We start from the raw sequence: 19435 nt of genomic DNA, 5'->3' as shown, positions 1-19435 counted from the left end.
ATAAAGTTAAAAAAAATTCAGGTAGACAGTGGGTTCCTGATTGGCATCACTACCAAATAAGCCATTTCTTTTCTTTTTTCTGATAAAGTCAACAGTGGCATTTTCTTGAGCATTTGCTGAAATGCACAAGAAACAAAGGTACATTTGTACACCATCTCAGTAAATAAAGCTTCTACAGTGGAGGGAGAAATATTTTTTCTATAGACATGGTTATTTGGATATTAGCTAAGATAATTTTAACTGTTTTGTCTAAAATAAACAAATGAGTTACCATTTATCAGCAAAACAATCTTTATATATGGACCATTCCACAGTTCAGTAAAGTCGTAGATGAAGAAAGCAAGCTTGTGTTTTGAGTTCTAGGAGTATAGGAAGGAGACAAGTTTGACCTCTCTCTGCTTGTTATTTTGGGTTAGTGTTGTATTAATCTATGCTTATGTTATCTTATGTAATCTTGCTATCAGCTGGGTAACTTTTGTAACCCCAAGCCTCATCATTCTTGTCTTTTATGACTTTTCTTATATCTATAGTTTGTATTTACTAAGGACATTTCACTGAAGTGGGTTTGACTTGTTTCATTATTGTATATTCTTAACAACAGTGAAAACTAGAATATTAAGTGACTCCTGATAAAATTTTAAGAGAACATTCCCTTATAATATCCTGAATGGTAGTTAAGGGTAAGGGTGTGTGCGCGCGCGCACGTGTGTGCATGTTTTAAAGCTTAATCTAAATAAGGAAAAAATGTAACTTTTTTTCTCTCTGTGTTTTTAAAAGTATGGTCTTTAGTTTTCTCTTCTGTAGCAAAGAAAATATTATGCTGCATTTCTTCATTTTAACAGAAAAAACATGGACCCATTTGCCAGAAAACTGCCACTAAAAAACGGAAGACTTTTGATTCAAGTAGGCAAAGAGCTGAAGGAACTGATATTCCCACAGTCAAACCTCTTAAACCCAGGGTAACTATAAGCTTTTCAACAGTATAAGCTTTTATTACACTTAGTGATAACATTAAAGTGAGTGCTATTCTAGGTACAATAAGCAAAATTCCATGTTATGTGTTCAAAGTAAATATAATCATAATTTATTTTAATTAAAAGCAGGAATAGAAATGTCGTTGATAACGTTGTGTAAAAGTGTACAGAAACCTCCACGGTCTCAGTTGGCCATTCTAGCACTGTGGAGCTGCTCTGTGAGCAAGCATTTGAGTGGCTTCTTTAAGCTAATTATATGATGCTTTTATTGTGAGTTAACTTGAATAAAGTGATAAAATAAATGTAATAAATTAATTTTTAAAACATTAAATTGGTCCTGGAGAGATAGCTTGGCAGTTAAGAGTAACTTGCTGCTCTTTTGGAGGAACGAAGTTCAGTCCCAGCCTCTGTGTCTGGTAGCTTACTTTCTTAAATAAAGTTATTTGATGCTGTCTATTATCTGTGAATATTTACAAGAAAGATGGGGAGCCTTGACTAGGTAACATCAACCAGTACTTGAAGTTTTTCATTCTAGGTGCCGTTTCTGTGATTACATTAATTAAAGTGGGTAAATTAGCCAACTTTTTGAAACAATATAGTCTCATAGGTACAGAATTTGGCTAAATGAGTGAGAATCCTGGATTTGATCTGGTTATGGAACATGCTATGCAGGTTAGGCCAGTTAACCTGTGCATGTTTACCTGCATAGTGCTGGTGGGGTTATTGTGGAGATCACAGAAGACTGTAATAGTCAAGTGTTACTCTTTGTTTTTAAAGTCTTATTTAATTGTTTTAAGAATAAAAGCAAAGTAAAAACTATACTGAGTAGTTTATTGTCTTGCTCTTCCCTAAAGTGTGATCCATAGTGTGCTAATAGCAGCATTATTTGAGAACTTGTAAGAAATGCAGAATATGGGGTCTCACATACATACATAAGCACACTGAATTAAAATCTGCTGTTACAAGTTCTTGAGTGAGTCACATACTTATTAAAGTTTTGAAAGCAATGAGAAGAGTTTAACATTATAGTGTATTTATTAATGTGTTTATTTGTATCAAGGATATCCTACAAGATCAAAAGCTCCTAAATGATAGAACAAACTCTAGTTTGGGTAAAATTTCAAGATACCATGCACAGACTACCAGATGTACATAAGAACTGCCTAAAACAATTGAAATCCAGGCTAAGCCACCCCAAAGAGAATATGTAGGATGTTTATGGGACTGTAGCTAAGAATCTGACCCTGCATAATCCACGAGGGTCTTTACATCTTAAAGGCCACTTCTCTACGGTGAGTTCTTTAAGAATGTATATCTTCTTAACAACTACAGCCATGTTAGACACAAGATAAAGTACACAAACTTGTATTGCCAGGATCTGGAATGAGCAGGGCTAAAGCGGAACAAAAGCCAAAAGGAGAAAGTGGGGAGAGGGCGACTAGAGTTGAGCAAGCCCCCTGTGTTAGAGAAAGTGGGGGGGATCCAATTAGAAGGTGGGTGGGTTTGTTTGTTTTTTAAATTTGAATAAGGAGGGAGGATCACAGAAAACATTAATTTTCTCTTTTCCATAGAACTGTAAGAGGCAGGTACTTACAGTCACACAGAGCTTTATTTAAGTAGTGTGTTCCTCCCCAAAGAAGAAAGTTGCTGTTTCCTGAAGCCTAGCAGTTTCCTTGTACTTTTCTTCCCAGTCTCTTCCAAGTAGCTGCTTGGGTGTTGCCACTCTGGTGGCATGAACTTGGGAGAACAGAGCTAAAAATGAGGTGGGTTAAAGTTTCATGCAATAGCCAACTTAATTCAGGGCATCAGACAATTTATATTATGAGGGCATTCTGAGGGTTAAATAAGGTCATGCAAGCAAAGTTCATTTTGAGTTCAATTTGAGTACACAAGGGAAAGATCATGTTAGTGTAGGCTGTATAGAGTCAAGAAGGCAACGCATGCTTGGAAACATCATCTGGACAGTACTGGACAAGATGGTGGGTAATCTAAGGTAAAACCCGTTACTGCTGTTCCGTCTGGGAGGGGCAGGAAAGCACATTCCAAGAATAGCCAAAGTTATAGAGGAACAGAGATTACAACACTCACTGTCTTGTTTACTTGGAGTTTTCTTACAAGTTTTCAGAAATCTCACTCATGGACCAAAGCAAACACATTCAGTGATGAATAACAAAATGGCTGTTAGCTCTCCTTGATAGAAAGATCTGTCTGTAGGGAAAACAAGTAGAAAAGACCAGCATACCTTGCAATTAGATGAGCGATACTGCAGACAGATGCCACCATTTAGATGTAAACTTCTTAATAAAAGATTTTTCTACTATATCCATGAGTGAAGTGGGTTTATAATTTTTCTTCACAAATTCTTTTGTTGCTGTCATAAATTTGGTGTGTGTGTGGGAATATTGCTTTGTTTTTATACTATAAAAGTAGGGTAGAGTTCAGTAGTACAGTAGGCCTGAGAAATTTTTTAACAATAAATTTACTTTTTAAAAACAAATAGTCTTGTGAATTTGGTTGATGTTTTGTTTATTAAATGTATTTTCCCTTCTATTTACTTATCAAATTTCTTTGCAAAAGTTTCTTTAAATACCTTTTCATGTAAGAACTGTGTATCATAACTCTTTAATTCGTAGGGGATTTTAAGAATGTCATACATTAGCACTGAATATGCAGCACTCCTGGCTCACCCTTCCTCCCCTGCAACTCCTCCCTTGTACTGCCCCCCCCCATCATGGTGTCTCCTTTAATTATTACATACGTATACATGTGTATGTAATGTACAACCTACTGAGTTCATTTAGCATTGTTCATATGTACATATGTACAGGGCTGACTTCTTGGGGTTAGACAACCTATGTAGGAGCTCAGCCCTAGGGGACATTTTTTCTTTATCTCCTAGTAGCCATGGACTACCTCTAGCTATGGAGTTTCCCTATGTACTTTGTTATGCTAGTTTTCGTCAGGCAAGCATATTATTTAGACTTCAGGGATGCAGTTTTCCTGTCATGTCTAGGGGGCACTTAACTTCCTAAAGGTGTCCTGTTCCCTTGGCTTTTATAATCTTTCTGTTTCTTTTACTGTGATCTTTCCTGCGTCTTAGGTGTATTGGCTTGCCTTATGGTTGTATACGTTGGAGTTGGGCACTGTACTCACATATTTCTCTGCAGTGGAGAACCTCCGTAGGAGTTTCCTGCTTCATAGAAGTTTCTTGGATGAGGTGTAAGAGCTACACCTAACCAGTCTCGGGCAGCACACATGCTGCATGACCAGAGCTAGGCCTGGGAATTAGGGCTTTAACTCCTGTTTAGTTTTGCATTTGTATTTTTAGCTTTTGAGTTTCCTTGCATATTCTAGACTTTAAAAATAAAGACACAATAAGAATAGTTGGACTAATTAATGTAAGCCAGTATCATGTTTAGTGGGAAGACAGAGGAGGTGGTAGACTCACCAGTCAGGAGCTGGATTAAATTACAACCAGTACATAAGCTGCCAGGTGATACTGTTAAAGAAATAAACTGAAGCTGTGTGCACATTGGGAATTATTACATACCTAGAAAATTTACTATGGACATTAAAAAATAAAGTAAAAAGGGGAAATGTACAAAAAGTACTAGGTTTGATATACTTATAAATAACCTCTTAAATCATGAAAACTTCATATACAATAACAACACGAGGCATAAAATTACTTAGTAATACATTTTACAATAAAAGATCATGCCTTTATGAAAGATGCAAATAAATACTTTCCCAATTGAGAGAGATATAAAGTGTTTTATATAGGTTAATTCAGCATAATAAAGATTAAGTTCCCTAAATAGTTTATGAATAAAATGTTTTATTTTACTAGTTGAACTAATGATTTTTAAATGACAAGCCAGTTGTCAAAATGGACAAAAATGTATACGGATAATAAGGAAAAGACCAAAAATTGACCATGAGTTAAGATTATTTGTCAAATGTCAAATATGGCATAAATTTTTAGTATCTAAAATCTTAGCTATAACATAAGGATCATCAAAGCAATGGAATGAAAGGGAAAACTCAGGAATAGATTTATACTCATGTGTTTAGTTTATACTGAATGTTTTATTTCAATATTGGGTTAGGGCTGAATAGGTAGAGGATACAGAAACAATTGATTGACCATTTTAATTAATTTATTTATTCGCTTTACATCCTGGTCATAGCCCACTCCCTTTTCTCCTCCCAGTACCACCCTCACTCCCCCATACCCCTCCCCTGTTCCTCAGAAAAGGGGAGTCCCTTTTCTGCCCCCAACACCCCCCCCCAACACATCAAGTCTTAACAGGACTGAATTCATCCTCTTCCCCGGTGACCTGGCAAAGCAGTCCCATCAGGGAGAAGTGATCAGCCTCCATCTCCTTCATAGTGGACTCACATGAAGGTTGAGCTGCCCATCTGCTACATCTATATAGAGGACCTAGGATCAGTCCATACATGATCCTTGGTTGGTGTTTCAGATGCCACAGATCCCTCTGGGCCTGGTTAGTTGGCTCTATTGGTCTTCTTGTGGAGTTCTTGTCACTTTTCTTCCTTCCACTTTTCACAAGACTGCTTATGCCTAGGCCAAGTTTTGGCTGTGAGTCTCGGCATCTGTTTTGAACTGCTGCTGGATGGGGAGGCCCTCAGAGGACAACTGTGATAGGCTCCTGTCTGCAAGCAAAGCAGAATGTTGTGAACGTTAGGGATTGGGTCTCTTCCATTGGGTTGCGCCAGGCATTGGTTTGTTCACTGCCTCAATTACTGCTCTGTCTGTTCTTTATCCCTACATGCCTTGCTAGCAGGGTAAGTTTTGGATTATAGTTTTTGTGGGTGGGTTGTTATTTTCCTCCCTCCACTAGGAGTCTTATCTATCTAAAAGGTGTCCTTTAGTCTCTATGACCCTTTCTACTAGGAGTCTCAGCAGTAGTTCCCCTCATACCCTCCCAGAGGCCTATTTTGACTTAGGTCTTCAACTTGTCACAGAGAAGACGCTACCCACAGTTTCTCTTTTCTCTGCAGGCCTTCCATCCTTCCACCCTCCACCCCACTCTCCCCAGGTCTGATCTCCACCCTTAATTCTCTCTGCTCTCCCTGCCCTACCTTGTTCCTTCTCTTCAACCACTACCTCTGTCTATTCTATTTCCCTTTCTGAGTGAGATTTAAGCAACCTTTTCCTTGGGTCTTCCTTGTTACTTACCTTCTTTGGGTCTGTGTATTGTAGTATGTTTATTCTGTACTATGAACTCTTATGTCACACTATATAGCAGAATGAAAGAGATACACAATGATAATTTTTAAAAAAAAGGCAAAAGCCAACAGAAAATAGTAAGTTAACAGTTTTAAAATAAGTTTTCATATCAAAGTACTTATAGATCCACAAGAATTGGAGAAAAATGATAATTTCCTCTGTATCTAGCAAGAATTATTCCTAAAAGCCTAAAAAACATGGAAAGAAGTTGACTAGGACTCAGAGATGGGCAGCTTAGATGCAGGCAGATCAACGGCTGTACTCTGCCAAGACAGTGTAAGCAAGTCTTCAATAGTTTCTGCCCTGTGAATAAAAACAACGTTTTAGAGAGTGTTGGGTGACTGTTCAGGCAGTAAACTGGCTAAGTTAATTTGTACATTTTGGGAGCTGCTAACCTGCACTGCTGGTTCACTCAGGAATTTAAGCTTTATTCCTTAAGTCTCTGAGGGGCATTGAAGGCCAGTTAGTATAGTTTTACAATCAAGTTTAGTTGGTTAGGGGATAAGGTCTTTTTTAAATCAAGATAAAGAAGTTAAGTTATTTGAGTTGAGATAGGATGGATACTGAATTTCATTCAGAAATTTAGACCCAACAAAACAGGAAAGATGCTTACTTCAAGCTGGACAAGTACAAATAGCTAAACCACTATGAATGTAACATTTATAGAGCTCATGATTCTCATGATTGTCACATGGTTCTCCCTGTTGTATGTAGTTTGTTTTATACATATGTAATAAAATAAATGTATTTTAAAAAACAAAAGATGCCGGGCATGGTGGTGCACGCCTTTAATCCCAGCACTCAGGAGGCAGAGGCAGGCGGATCGCTGTGAGTTTGAGGCCAGCCTGGACTACAAAGCGAGTCTAGGACAGCCAAGGCTAACAGAGAAACCCTGTCTCGAAAAACAAAAAAACAAAACAAAACAAAACAAAAAAACAAAAAAAAAACCCAAAAGATTCAAGGAGATGATGAAAACATTTTCAATCTCACTCATAAAAGAAACTCCAGTGAAATCCAGATAGAACTGTTTTCAACCTCTAAAACCAGTTCAAACCCCTCAGATTTGGTACATTTTACTATATAAAGGATCAGAAAAGACAATTTTATAGTATAAGCGTAAATATGGTTGAACACCTATAAAGGACACTTTTAACAGTGTCTGTGTTAAGTAGAATTATATTTAAAAATTGCATGCAATGTGACTGCAGTTTTAATTTGGGAACTATCACTGATGGATTCTTGCTAAGAGACCATTTAAGATAATATAGCTTTACCTGAAATTTTATTTCAGTCTATTAAAAAATATATTTTGATGTTGCTTTGTTTTTATCTTTAGCCAGAACCACCAAAGAAGCCATCTAATTGGAGAAGGAAGCACGAGGAATTCATTGCCACCATACGAGCAGCAAAAGGGCTTGATCAGGCACTTAAAGAGGGTGGCAAACTTCCCCCTCCTCCTCCACCTTCTTATGACCCTGGTATGTCGAGCATTGTTGGCAGAAATGTTCATGTAGGCATGATAGAATTTGTCTTTATCTTGATATAAGATAGCCAGGCATGATGGCGCATGTCTTTAATTCCAGCACTCACGATGCAGAGCATGTGGATTGCTGTGAGCTTGAGGCCAGCCTGGTCTACAAAGTAAGTTCAGGACAGCCAAGGCTACACAAAGAAACCCTGTCTCAAAAACAACAACAACAACAAAAACAAAAAAACAAACAAAAAAACATGTCAAAACTTAGTGGCACATAATCCTTAAATACTTTGGTGTAAAATAACTGTGATAATCCAAGAACATAGGTATAAAGATACATCCTTACAGAGCATAAAAACACACCACTTCTTGTAACAATGCTATTATATGTCCTGTAATTATAAAATATTGATATATAGAAAGTCAATTATGCTTGTTACACATTCATTAGGATTTGAATAGTTAGGCTGCCTGGTTCTTGTTTAGTACCTTGCCTGAAAAGAAAGTTATATTTCTAAAATATATAATGAATCCAGAACCTCTGATGTAGACCAGTTACCTAAATTATGTTTTCAAAGCAATGTATTATAGTTTCTACTGGAAAACTAGAAGTTGTGCTGTTACTTATTATCAAAGTAAAAAGATCATAGAAAATCCATGGGAGATATTGAGATAGACTAGAGTAGTAGGATTGACATTGTGCTATTGGCTGTTAGAACATTTGTAACAGGTGTTATTTTAATCTAAACAGTCACATTAAAATTGAATCGGTGCTCTTGATTAGAGTTTACTTCCTAGCAAACAGAATGTTCTTTAGCCAACTTAGATCTGATTTTTAAAAACATTTTATTCTAGAGAAACCACTTGCCAGTTATTTCAGTAAAAGGCCAAGTTAGAAGGATTTGAGGTATTAAATATCAGTAAGGCTACTGATGGGAGTACTTAGCTTTGTTTTGTCATAAGCCTTGGACAATGTGTCAGTGAATGGATAGAGTCATATCTATATAAACAACAACAACAACAACAACAAAAACCCCTTTATTTTCAATATACAGGCTGGATTACAGCTTACAGGCTGTAGTTTGCTAACCCCAAAGTACTAATGATTCTGTATGTTTCTGGAATAATCCAACTGGACTAGCTAGAACACTTCTTAGTCTGCACTCTTCATATCCATGTAAGAAATGAAGGCATGCCTGTTTGTCAGGGCATCTGGTCTATAGGAATTCTTTAAGCTTTTGTACATGCCATATAATTTCTTGTTGGATATTTTAAACTGTTCCACTAATAAGTAGAGATTTTTTTCTTCCGAAATTTGTATTATGTCAGTGAAGGTTTGATTTTTAAACTACATCTTCCATTTTCTTGGGACCTCACTTTAGAGTATAAATTTCTTGGCAGACTGTTTACCTATTTCTTGATTTTATTTTTAAAAAGATAATTTAGTCTGTATAATATAATCAGTTTATATTTTTAATGTTTTTACTGTTTAGGTACCATATAAAGTTTATGTCCATGATGAAAACAAATAATACATATATTTTTTACTTTTTCTTTCTTACTGATACTTTATTCTTTTTCTTTTTTTTTTCTTCAATTTTTCTCAGCCTGATTGAAATGTAGGCGATACTGATTTCTTGTACATTTTCTTAAATAGCCTTACTAAACCTAGGTCAGCCAAGTTGGTTTCTGTCTGGTAATGGGAACCATAGTTATCAGATGCCATTATAATTTATGTCACTCACCTTGAACTCCTGATCATAACAATTCTTCCTGTCCATTCAGGTGTTTTGTTACTGACTTGTTTCTGCTTTCATATGCTTTAGATTACATTCAGTGTCCCTATTGCCAGAGGAGATTCAACGAAAATGCAGCGGACAGACATATAAATTTTTGTAAAGAACAGGCAGCACGTATTAGTAATAAGGGCAAATTTTCTACTGATTCCAAAGGAAAACCAGCTTCTCGGCCTCAGGTGAAGTGTACAGTTTATATTATTTCTACAGATAAGTAATAATGTGCCTCTTTGAGACTTAGTGTTTATGTTTATGATTCATAACAGTAAACTATAGTTTTCTCATTGGCTAAAATGGTGTGTTATTACTAAGGACTTTGGTACAAGATTTGAGTGACAAGTTGAGAAAAAATAGTATAAGTTAATTTATTTGAAAGGTATTTCATTTAGTAGGGAGTTAATTTCTTTCCCTAGTATTGTTTTAATTGCATCTTAGAAATCTTTTTTATTTAGTTCAAAATATATTCTAAATTTTAATCTATTTACTTATAGTTCATTTCAAATGAATCATTTACTTTACAATAATTAGAGTATTCTAGATACAGTATTGCTTACTTTTAATTCTGTTGTGGTTCAGGAATGTGTTTGCCAAAGTTTTAATAATTGAAATGTGTTCTGTTGTATTGCATGTGGTCTTTGGTGTATACTATATCACATCTGGAACTAAATGTTTGTTTTGCAGTTGTGCGTTGAGATTTATAAATGCCAAATTAAACTGATTGCTACTGGTATTTCTTTTGACTTTCCCACCAATATAGAAGGAAATTTTAAAAAAATCTTTATCTTTGATTATAGTATTTTCTGTTTCTCATGATAATTTTGACTCTAACATATCACATACTTGGAAATTTTCTTAGATTGTAGTAATGTCTGTGTTTGTAATCCACAATATAAAATGACCTTTGTTGGTCATTGAAGTATCTTTATTTTAATCATACTTCATTTACTAAGAAAAGTCATTTCAACTTTTGAATCTTAGTTTTGCTCATATGTTGTCTTTCTTTTTTTCAACTCAAATGTGTTTTTCTTGGTCTAGGGACTAGACTATAATTAGTTTCTTTTTTAGAAAAATGCTCTCTGGTAAGCACCCTGGCTTAGTTGTATGTTTGGCCATACATATAAATATAACTCGTAGGTAGGAAACTGTTTTAGGGTCTTCAGGGATTTCACACACACAAACACATGCACATTCTTCTTTGTCTTACTGCTGAGTAGAAAGATGGGCATTGTTTTCATTGTCTTTCTAATTCTTTGACACTGTCTGTCTGAAAACATTTCTGTGTGCTCTTGGCAGTTGCTACAGTCTCCAATGGGTGAACATGGCAGTTTCTTCTTACCTACTCTAACATTCAGTGCTTTTAAAATGGTTTCCATGCAATTGCAAACATTCAGTGTAGTTTCCTGAGATGTTTATAGTTTTTGTAGAAGAGTTGGTCTGTCTAAACTTTTTTTTGTCAAAAATAAACTTGTTTTGACTTTTATACTAGAATATTTCATTTTATAAATGTGAACATTTAGCTTACCTGGTTTAAGTTTTTATCAGTATTATTAAATTCATTTCTAATGCTGCATAACTCATCAACATATGTCTCTACAGCCTTTTCTCATAAAACAAACAAAACCTGTTCTTAGGGATTTTGAGCTGTTGAACTGGTTTGTAATTGCCTGATAACAAAATTATGTTGATTTTTAAAACATTTTTTCATTATTTTAGTATAAACCATCTCCACTTAAAAAATCAAATTCTCCTGGAACTGCATCATCAGGATCTTCCCGACTGCCACAGCCAAGTACTGCTAGCAAAGCCGTTGTAGGTAATGATACCCGTATGCCAACATGTCAGTTGATAAGAAAATGACACAAGTGCTCTATTCTAGATTATTTAAAAAGTTGTAAATAAGTTTAGGCTAGTGGTTATTTCTGGATAAAATAGAAATAATTTCGAGTAGCTCTTACAACGAAGCTCCTTTCTTGATTTCTTGAAAAGCCACAGTGTTTTCACTCATTTCTTGTATGTGAGCTTGAAGCTGTCCTATAAGACAAGTACTAATGGCTTCAAGAAGATACTAGTAAAGTGGGATGTTCTTTGTGTGTTGGACATGAGATAAAAAGGAGAAATGGACACAGTCGTCATTGATAGTTTAAAATTACTAGTTTGTAACTATTGGCACAAAGAATATTACTAAGAAACTGTTTTCCTTGTTAGAGCCTCTTGCTTTATGTGAATTTTCTTTCAGACTACTGTTAAAACTGTTGCCTTTTTATTATAAGGTGTGCCTTCGGGTAAAGCATCTTCAGTTAACAATCCTTTGGGGAGCAAACCTCAGACCTTATCTCCTTCTCATAGAGCAATAGCAGCCCCTCAGGCAGGGTAAGTCTATGCTGAATGTGCTGTTAGTGGTATGTGTTTACGTCATAGCAACGCTTTGTGTTTGTCCTTAGTCTTTCTCCTGATTCTTTTGTTTGTTTTAGCACATTACTGGTGAACAGACTGTTGAAAAAAATCTCAGTGTAACTGCTGCAGAAAAATAGGAGTTGATATTCGTCAAGATCCTTGGGTGTGTGTGTGTGTGTGTGTGTGTGTGTGTGTGTGTGTGTGTGTGTGTGTACAGTTTTATTTTGGGCCGTCTAAGGACATGATGTGAACTATTGAAGGTTTAGTAATAACAAATATATTGGGCACTGTGTATGAGACTGTGTATGATTAAATTAAGTCTTCCCCATAGTAATGGAGTAACTCAGAGAATCAGATTCTTTAAAGCTACATAACTTTTAGGAAAAGCCAGTTGGTAATTGAGATCTTTTTTTATTAGAACACAGTCAAGTATTTTTATTATAATATACAAAAATCACTAAATATGTAGTTTTGGTGGGATAATATGAATAGAAATGTATATAAAGATACTTGGCAATCTTAAAAATAAATACATTTTATGATTTTGATATGAGAAAAATATAGAGTAAAAATTCTTCATGAAATTTTCTGTAGTATGCCAATATTGTCTAAAGTGTAGTATGATAGAAACTAAAAATATGTGCAGACAAAATTATAGAATATATGGAATTATTAGTAAATTCTTATTTAATAATAATTTTATTCTTTCTAGATTTCTATCATTCTATATAGATGGCTTTTAGTGAAAAAGCTTCCACTTCGAATGTTCCATTGTAATTTTGGAAAACTCGATAAAATTAAATATTTTATTATCTAAATACTTATTTTCATAGATTTACTTTCTTTTCTGTTAATAAATAACAAAATTTACGGATTGCCCCCAAACAAGTAGTACAGAAGTTTTTGTCTTTTTATAGATGTACAGTTGGTTAAGGAAACAACTCACGTTATTTTCAAGTATACTTTATCTCTGACTCATTGTCACTTGTTTTCATGAAAAAAATTTACAGTGGAGTCATTGTCAGTTGTGACTAGCCATCTTTCCCCCAGTCAATTCAGACAACATAGGAAATCCAGGCTCTATAAAGACTGAGAATCTGGGGAGATGACTCAGTGGTTAGAGCATTTGCAGTATAAGCATTATAAGACAGTAACTGTAATGCTAACATTCTGCTGGAGGTGTAGGCAGAACAGGAGACATGGATGCTCACAGGCCAGCTAGCCTGGTGTACATAGCAGAAAACAAGGGCCCTGTGCCAAAAAGGGAGAGCTGAAGACTGAATCCTGACACTGTCCTCTTGCCTTCATATGTACACCATGGCATATATGTGTCTACATAGAGACACACCAATGTGTGAAGACACACACACACACACACACACACACACACACACACACACACACACACACACAGAGTTTATTAGGATGACCATATAAGTCAGTGGTGAGATAGTTGCTTAGCATGTGCAAGGCTTTGGGTTCAGCTCCCAGCATCAACAAAAAGAAAACAGATAAACAAGAGAATAGAGTAGAAAGAACAAAAAACAACTAACAAAATATGAAGTATGAAGGTTATGTGTCTTTTTCTTATTTCATCTTCTGGTGGTTAAAAAAACAAAACAGTACTAATTTATTTTTGTCTTCTCAACTGGTCAAGTCATTGCATTGTATACTAATATGTACATACAGCAGTGAGTTACAAAACCTTTTTACCATAGTAAGGAGAGTTGCTTTAGTTGGGCTGTAGTCTTTCTAGTATTTTGGTTACAGCTGATTGTAAGTTAGAAGGCAATACTTGTAGTATACTGATGATTCCTTCTTTGGTCATAGTAAGTTGTATGACAAACTTTTTAAGTAGGCTGTACACATGAAGCCAGCTGGTACAATTTTTCAAAAAGAATTTTGGAGCTGGAGAGGTGGTTCAGTTGTTAAATTTTGCTATACCAGCTTGAGATCTAGAGTGAGTTGATGCCCAGAAGCCATGCGGTATCTAGTAGGCGCAGCAGTCTGCCTGCTTCCAGCCTTGGAAGGTGGTGTCTGAGTCTCCAGATTAAGCTGGCTAACAAGACAGGCTTTACCAGCTGCTTTGGGTTTGATTGAGAGACCTTGCTTCAATGAATAAGGTAGAAGAACAGTCAAGGATGTTTCCTGATACCAGCCTCAGTCCTGTATGGGCTGGTACACATGTGTACCCACATACATCCCAACAAGCAAACAATCCCAAACAAAAGCAAACAAACAGCCCAAAATGCATAGACGTACATGGATGCACCGCACGCGCACACACACACACACACACACACACACACACACGAGAGAGAGAGAGAGAGAGAGAGAGAGAGAGAGAGAGAGAGAGAGAGAGAGAGAGAGAAGTGAATGAGTGAGCACACTGATCATGGAGTTAGGAAACCAGGCCCCTGCTGTGCCACTAAGTAGGTGTGTACAGAGTATATCTCTCTGATGACACACTTTGATTGTGTTTAGACTTTGATAACTGGTTTAAAAACTTGACCCAAAAACCTGATTTATATGATTCCTAAAAGAAAATTTGTTTTTGCTGAGAGGCAAAGAGTTTGAACACATGTTTTTCTAAGTATTGCACTGCTCATAATGCCATGAAAATTGAGCACTTTGGTTGCCCCATATCATATTAAACTGGCAGTCATATTGTGTATATAGAAGATCCTTCTTCTTGAACCAGAGTTATGGTTTGCTTCCGGTCAATATATTTACTGTATTAATTGGAGTATTTCTATGTTCCTGTTTCAACAACCATCTATTTAGGTCCAGCTACCATTCCTTTTTTAGAATTTTTGGAGAAATGATTCATTTTATTGTTTCTTCTGCTAAATTGTAAACACCGTGATGATAGAGTCAACAGTATGAAGAACAAAAAATAAGTGTATGGCATTCTTATAAGCTTATTGGCTCATCATAGAAGAGTGATCCTGTAGAAGAATTACTTAAATTTTGCATAGCAACAGTATTTTTCAGTTGCACATTGGCTCAGGATTGAAGACTGGATTAAGGCATTGGTGAAGTGTAACATTGAAGGAATTGAATGTGCTCTGAGATTGATAAATGCTAGCACTTCAGGATCCTCCAGCTGTTTCCAAGCACTCTGTTTATAGTCTTCAGTATAGTTCACTTTACTCATGTATGCTAGTCTTATGAATCATATATTGGGATCATGACATTTTAAGATTTGTACTTGGAAATATTCTTATGTTTGACCATTAAGTTCTAGATAACTTGTGGTTATTTCTACAGTCTTAAAAAAAAACCACTTAATTTTTTTCTCCCTCATTCTAAAAGATAATTCTATTTAGCCCCAGGCAATTTCAAAAATATGCATTTGGGTAAGATAAATCTGATGTAGTTGTGTGTCCTTGTAAACTGTGTTTTCTTTGTGTTTGCCATTTTAAATATATACCAAGCACATTGTTTTTAATAGCTGAGTTACTATCTTTTAGTAGTTTACTTCAGTTACTGTGAAAACCAAAAACTTGTTTAGAGATTGATCATATTGGTGGGGTAAAAAGTAGAGCTACAGAATATGTGGAAGGAACCTCTGTGAAGTTGTGTGTACGTGCGCATGCACGTATGTATGCGTGTGTGTGCATGTGCGAGTGTGTGTGTGCATGTGTATATGCATGAGTGTGTTTGCGTGCGTGTGCATGCGTACGTGTATGTGTGTGTGTGTGTGTGTGTGTGTGTGTGTGTGTGTAATCCTGGGGTCAGTATCGATTGTCTTTATCTCCTTATTCTTTGGAACAGGCTCTGTCATTGACACTGTAATTCATAGCATGGCTGATCAGAGCTGGCTTCTCTGGCATCTCCCAGCACAGGTGAACAGAATGATGCTCAGCTTTTTACATGGTTTCTGTGGATTCAAACTTATAACCTGCTTGTGCAGCAGGCTTCTGTCATTCAAACTCATAACCTCCTGCTTGTGCAGACTGGGCTTCTGTCTCCCTAGCCCTGTAGAACATCTTTTAATAAAAATTTGAATGTAATTTTAATATTTTATTACATTAAATTGGTAAGGAATAAATAGGTCTAGTTTTTATATGAAAGAAGCATGTTTCCTCAAAAATCCCTTCTTTAATATTTATTTATTTTGCGTGTACATATGCATGCCAAGGGATACGTGTGAGAGTCATAGAATAACTTGTGGGAAATAGGTGTTCTTTTTTTTCACCATGTGCATCCTGCAGATTGAACTCAGGTCTTCATCATCATTAGACTTACTGAAAGCACTTTTGCCTGCTGAGCCATCTTCTGAACCTAGAACCATCTTTCTTATATAATGTTCTGCTTTATGAGCCTAGTATACTGATACTGTGTAAATAAAAGTGATTGAAGCCACTCTATTAGGGTGATTTTTTTTTTATTGTGGAGTTGATATACTAAATTATCTGTAATGGATTAGAATTTAGATCAAAATATATATCTGAGCAATTCTAGAGCTTTGATACATCACAGAATATCCACTATGCCACTATGGAGATCCACAAAAAAATAGATGCCACCTGGTAATCTTTTCCAGTATGATTCCAGAAATCAAATTTTGATTATGGAACAATCTCTGCTGTTTTCTGCTGTTAAAGTCTCTTCATATGTAGGGAGGTTTTTTTCTCAGTGGACTTATTCTTTATATCAGGTATAAACAAGGAATTTTTCTTCAGTTGAAATTTACTTCAAGTCAGAAATAAGTTGAGATCATTACCAAATATTTCAAGTGGCCATTCAGCTATGAATCCTTTGAAAACTCAAAAAAAAATGCTGTATAAAACCTTGATAATTAATTGACATTTATGTTTTAGTTTGTGTATACAACCTAACAAAGGAGATTATAGCAGAACATATGTTTGACTTTAGCGAAATAACATTTACTAAAATTTGGTCTAAGAAACATTTCAAGTATGTATTTGTCTAAAATACAATCATTTTTATGGTCTCTATATAAGCTTTGATATAGTGAGTTTATATTTTACATACTATAGGGGTTGGATAAAACTCAGATGTCTGGCAGAAGTCACCACTGGGGCCTGCCTTTCAGTCAGTTCTCACAGTGTGAACATACTCGCAGCTCCTCTGTCTGTGTAGCCCAGGCAACGGTCACCGTAGGGTTTATCTGGGTCTCTGTATCTCCTTGTTCTTTATTGGGTCACATGCAGGATTTAAATACCTGCTGCCATAGTTAAAGAATCGACTTTTATATGTAAAACTTAAAATTGTGTGTGTTGCTGAGAATTAAATCCAGGGCCTTAAGTGTGCTAAGCGGAAGTTTTCTTAAAATCTAATTTCAGTAACTTTCTCTGAGGCAGACTTTCTTTCTTATTCATAAGCCACAATCCCCTTTTTAAAGATAGTGTTTGTGACAGTATTGCTTTGATGATTATTTAATATTTAGCAATTCAAAGAAAAACTTGATTAATTAGAATCTAAAATCATTGGATTCTCTAATTTGTTATAAATTAGAGATAATTTTAATTTCCAAGACATGAAATTATGTTGAAGACATTTACTGAAGTCTGTGTGTTGTACCTACCACCACATGCATACTGTGAGTGCCCACTGACTGCATAGACGGAGAGCATCAAACAGCCCTGACAGTGCTCCTCAGAGACACTTACATTCTAGAAATGTGAACAGACCCTTTTTGGGTGCTAACCTTAAGAAGTCAGCTCTTTTCTTTACTACTCTGTTCTCTCAAATTAGCAGTGTCTGACACATCATGATATGTTTTTTAGAGCTTACTGAGTTACCTACTGAGGGGGAAGAAAAAAACAAAGTGAGTAGACATCCCTTTAAAATAAAGTTATTCTGTACTATGTGTATATGTGTGTGAATGTGTTTATATATATATATGCATATGTATATGCATATACATACATACACATACACACATACATTTGAGACAGGATCTCATTTTGTCGTTTTGGCTGGATGTGAATTCACTATGTAGACTAGGTTGGGCTCGAGCCTTCTGCCTCAGAAATGCCAAGCTTAAAGGCATGCACTTCCATACCTAGCTCGATAATATATTTTTAATGTTAAAGATGGCATGTTTTTTACCATTAATTTGAGATAGTTTGTTAATTTTCTTGTTCTCTCTTGTGAATTGGTATTTGTTGGTAGTGCTATATAATTAGATTACATAGCTAGCTATTAACAAGGAAGTGTCCTACAAACCTGCAGTTAGCACTAGTATCCGCTAGATGGAGATATAGTACACTTTAGGTTTAAAAAGGTTTCACAATTGTGTGCTTGGTTAATGTTTTACCTATATCTAGAATGGCCATGTCTTTCAAAGTATAGATCATGTTTTGCCTTTTCCCTACATATATTTCAGAATAAACTTATTCCTTCCTGGAAAGTGAAATAAGATAAACATAAGCATTCCTTATTCAATTATTATATTTTTTAAATGCAAGGGGAATCATAAAGTAAAATAAAAATACATAGTTCTTCTAGTTCAGGGAAAATGAAAATTATGTTGTTTGTGAATAACGGCTTGAAGGTCACATCTAGCTTTATACAAACTGCTGTTTTCTGACTTATTCCCTAGTTGGGATAAATGTGGCATTAAAACTTCATGGAAACTGGCAAGGTGGCCTGAATGGTCAGAGCGTTCTGGTCTAATGATGGGCACATTGTGAACTCATAGGTCTGTGTCATGTGCTTTATGCTGCCAGTCAGAGTACTAAGGGAAGAGGGTGGCTTTCTAGTGAACCACAGTGCTTTTTTTCTGAAGAAAAATAATCCTTATGTCTACATAATTCTTTAGAAGCAAAAAACAAGTAGCAATCTCCTTATGAGTACACCTTTATATATTTTGATAGTAAGATGGACAAGTTAGGCCCTCCACTTCGAACTGGAAGACATGTGCAAAGGTTGTATGACAGTGATACAAAGTCAAACAGTGCCTTCAAAAGACATGAGTTATTACCCATTTACAAGTAAGTATTTATAATGCAGTCTGGTTGGTCTTTATCAAATATTTTGTATGGGCCTTCTATTATAGAATATTGTATTTTTCTTATTTTCTATGTAAAAGTAATCTTACTTTAATCATTTCCAGCCATTTTAGTGCTAAATGACCTTCAGAACCATAAACTATTTTTATTATTAGGCATTTCTATTCAAATTAACATTGATCATTTAAATTAATTTTGTTCTGTTTACTATTAATTTTAGAAGGTATTGTGGCAGTCACCTTCAACAGGTATTTTTGTGAATGCTAAAGAATTTTAGTAGTAGCTGCTTTATACAGAAGTGTGTAGGCCAAATTACACAGTCAAACAGTCAAGCTACAGGAAAATGATCCCAGAAATTCAGTCAAGAGACTTAGTCTTTAGATGTCTGTAAGTTCCCCATGACACACAGAAGAGGTCCAGATAAAGAGCTATCTCTTTTGGCCTGTTGACCAAGAAGATGGTGGTTGCATTGCTCTTGAAATTCTTAGTAGCATGAGATTCAGGAGTCACAGATTTGGGGATGCTAATATCTATCCTTTATAAATGATGCAATTAGGATG

The 19435-nt window shown here is 35.6% G+C and overlaps 1 protein-coding gene across 4 annotated transcripts in view; it reads left to right on the top strand.

Moving 5' to 3' along the window:
- Nucleotides 1–19435, top strand: part of ZC2HC1A (zinc finger C2HC-type containing 1A) — a gene marked incomplete at its 5' end in the record, with an annotated part of 39958 nt that overhangs the window by 11876 nt on the left and 8647 nt on the right. For 2 of the 4 annotated variants that reach the window (XM_084789275.1, XM_084789276.1), the window contains 5 exons: nt 843–959; nt 7565–7706; nt 9529–9677; nt 11212–11311; nt 11769–11868. In XM_084789275.1, the coding sequence (XP_084645401.1) occupies nt 843–959; nt 7565–7706; nt 9529–9677; nt 11212–11311; nt 11769–11868 (608 nt within the window). Of the gene's footprint in view, nt 1–842; nt 960–7564; nt 7707–9528; nt 9678–11211; nt 11312–11768; nt 11869–18740; nt 18858–19435 lie in introns of all 4 variants that reach the window. The other 2 variants (XM_084789278.1, XM_084789277.1) reach the window with 2 other exon arrangements.

The sequence above is a fragment of the Acomys minous genome (assembly GCF_964271855.1).
Source record: "Acomys minous genome assembly, chromosome: 1".
In the NCBI taxonomy this organism is placed as follows: Eukaryota; Metazoa; Chordata; class Mammalia; order Rodentia; family Muridae; genus Acomys; species Acomys minous.
The sequence above is the reverse complement of the archived record's forward strand: the minus strand, read 5'-3'. Positions and strand labels throughout refer to the sequence as shown.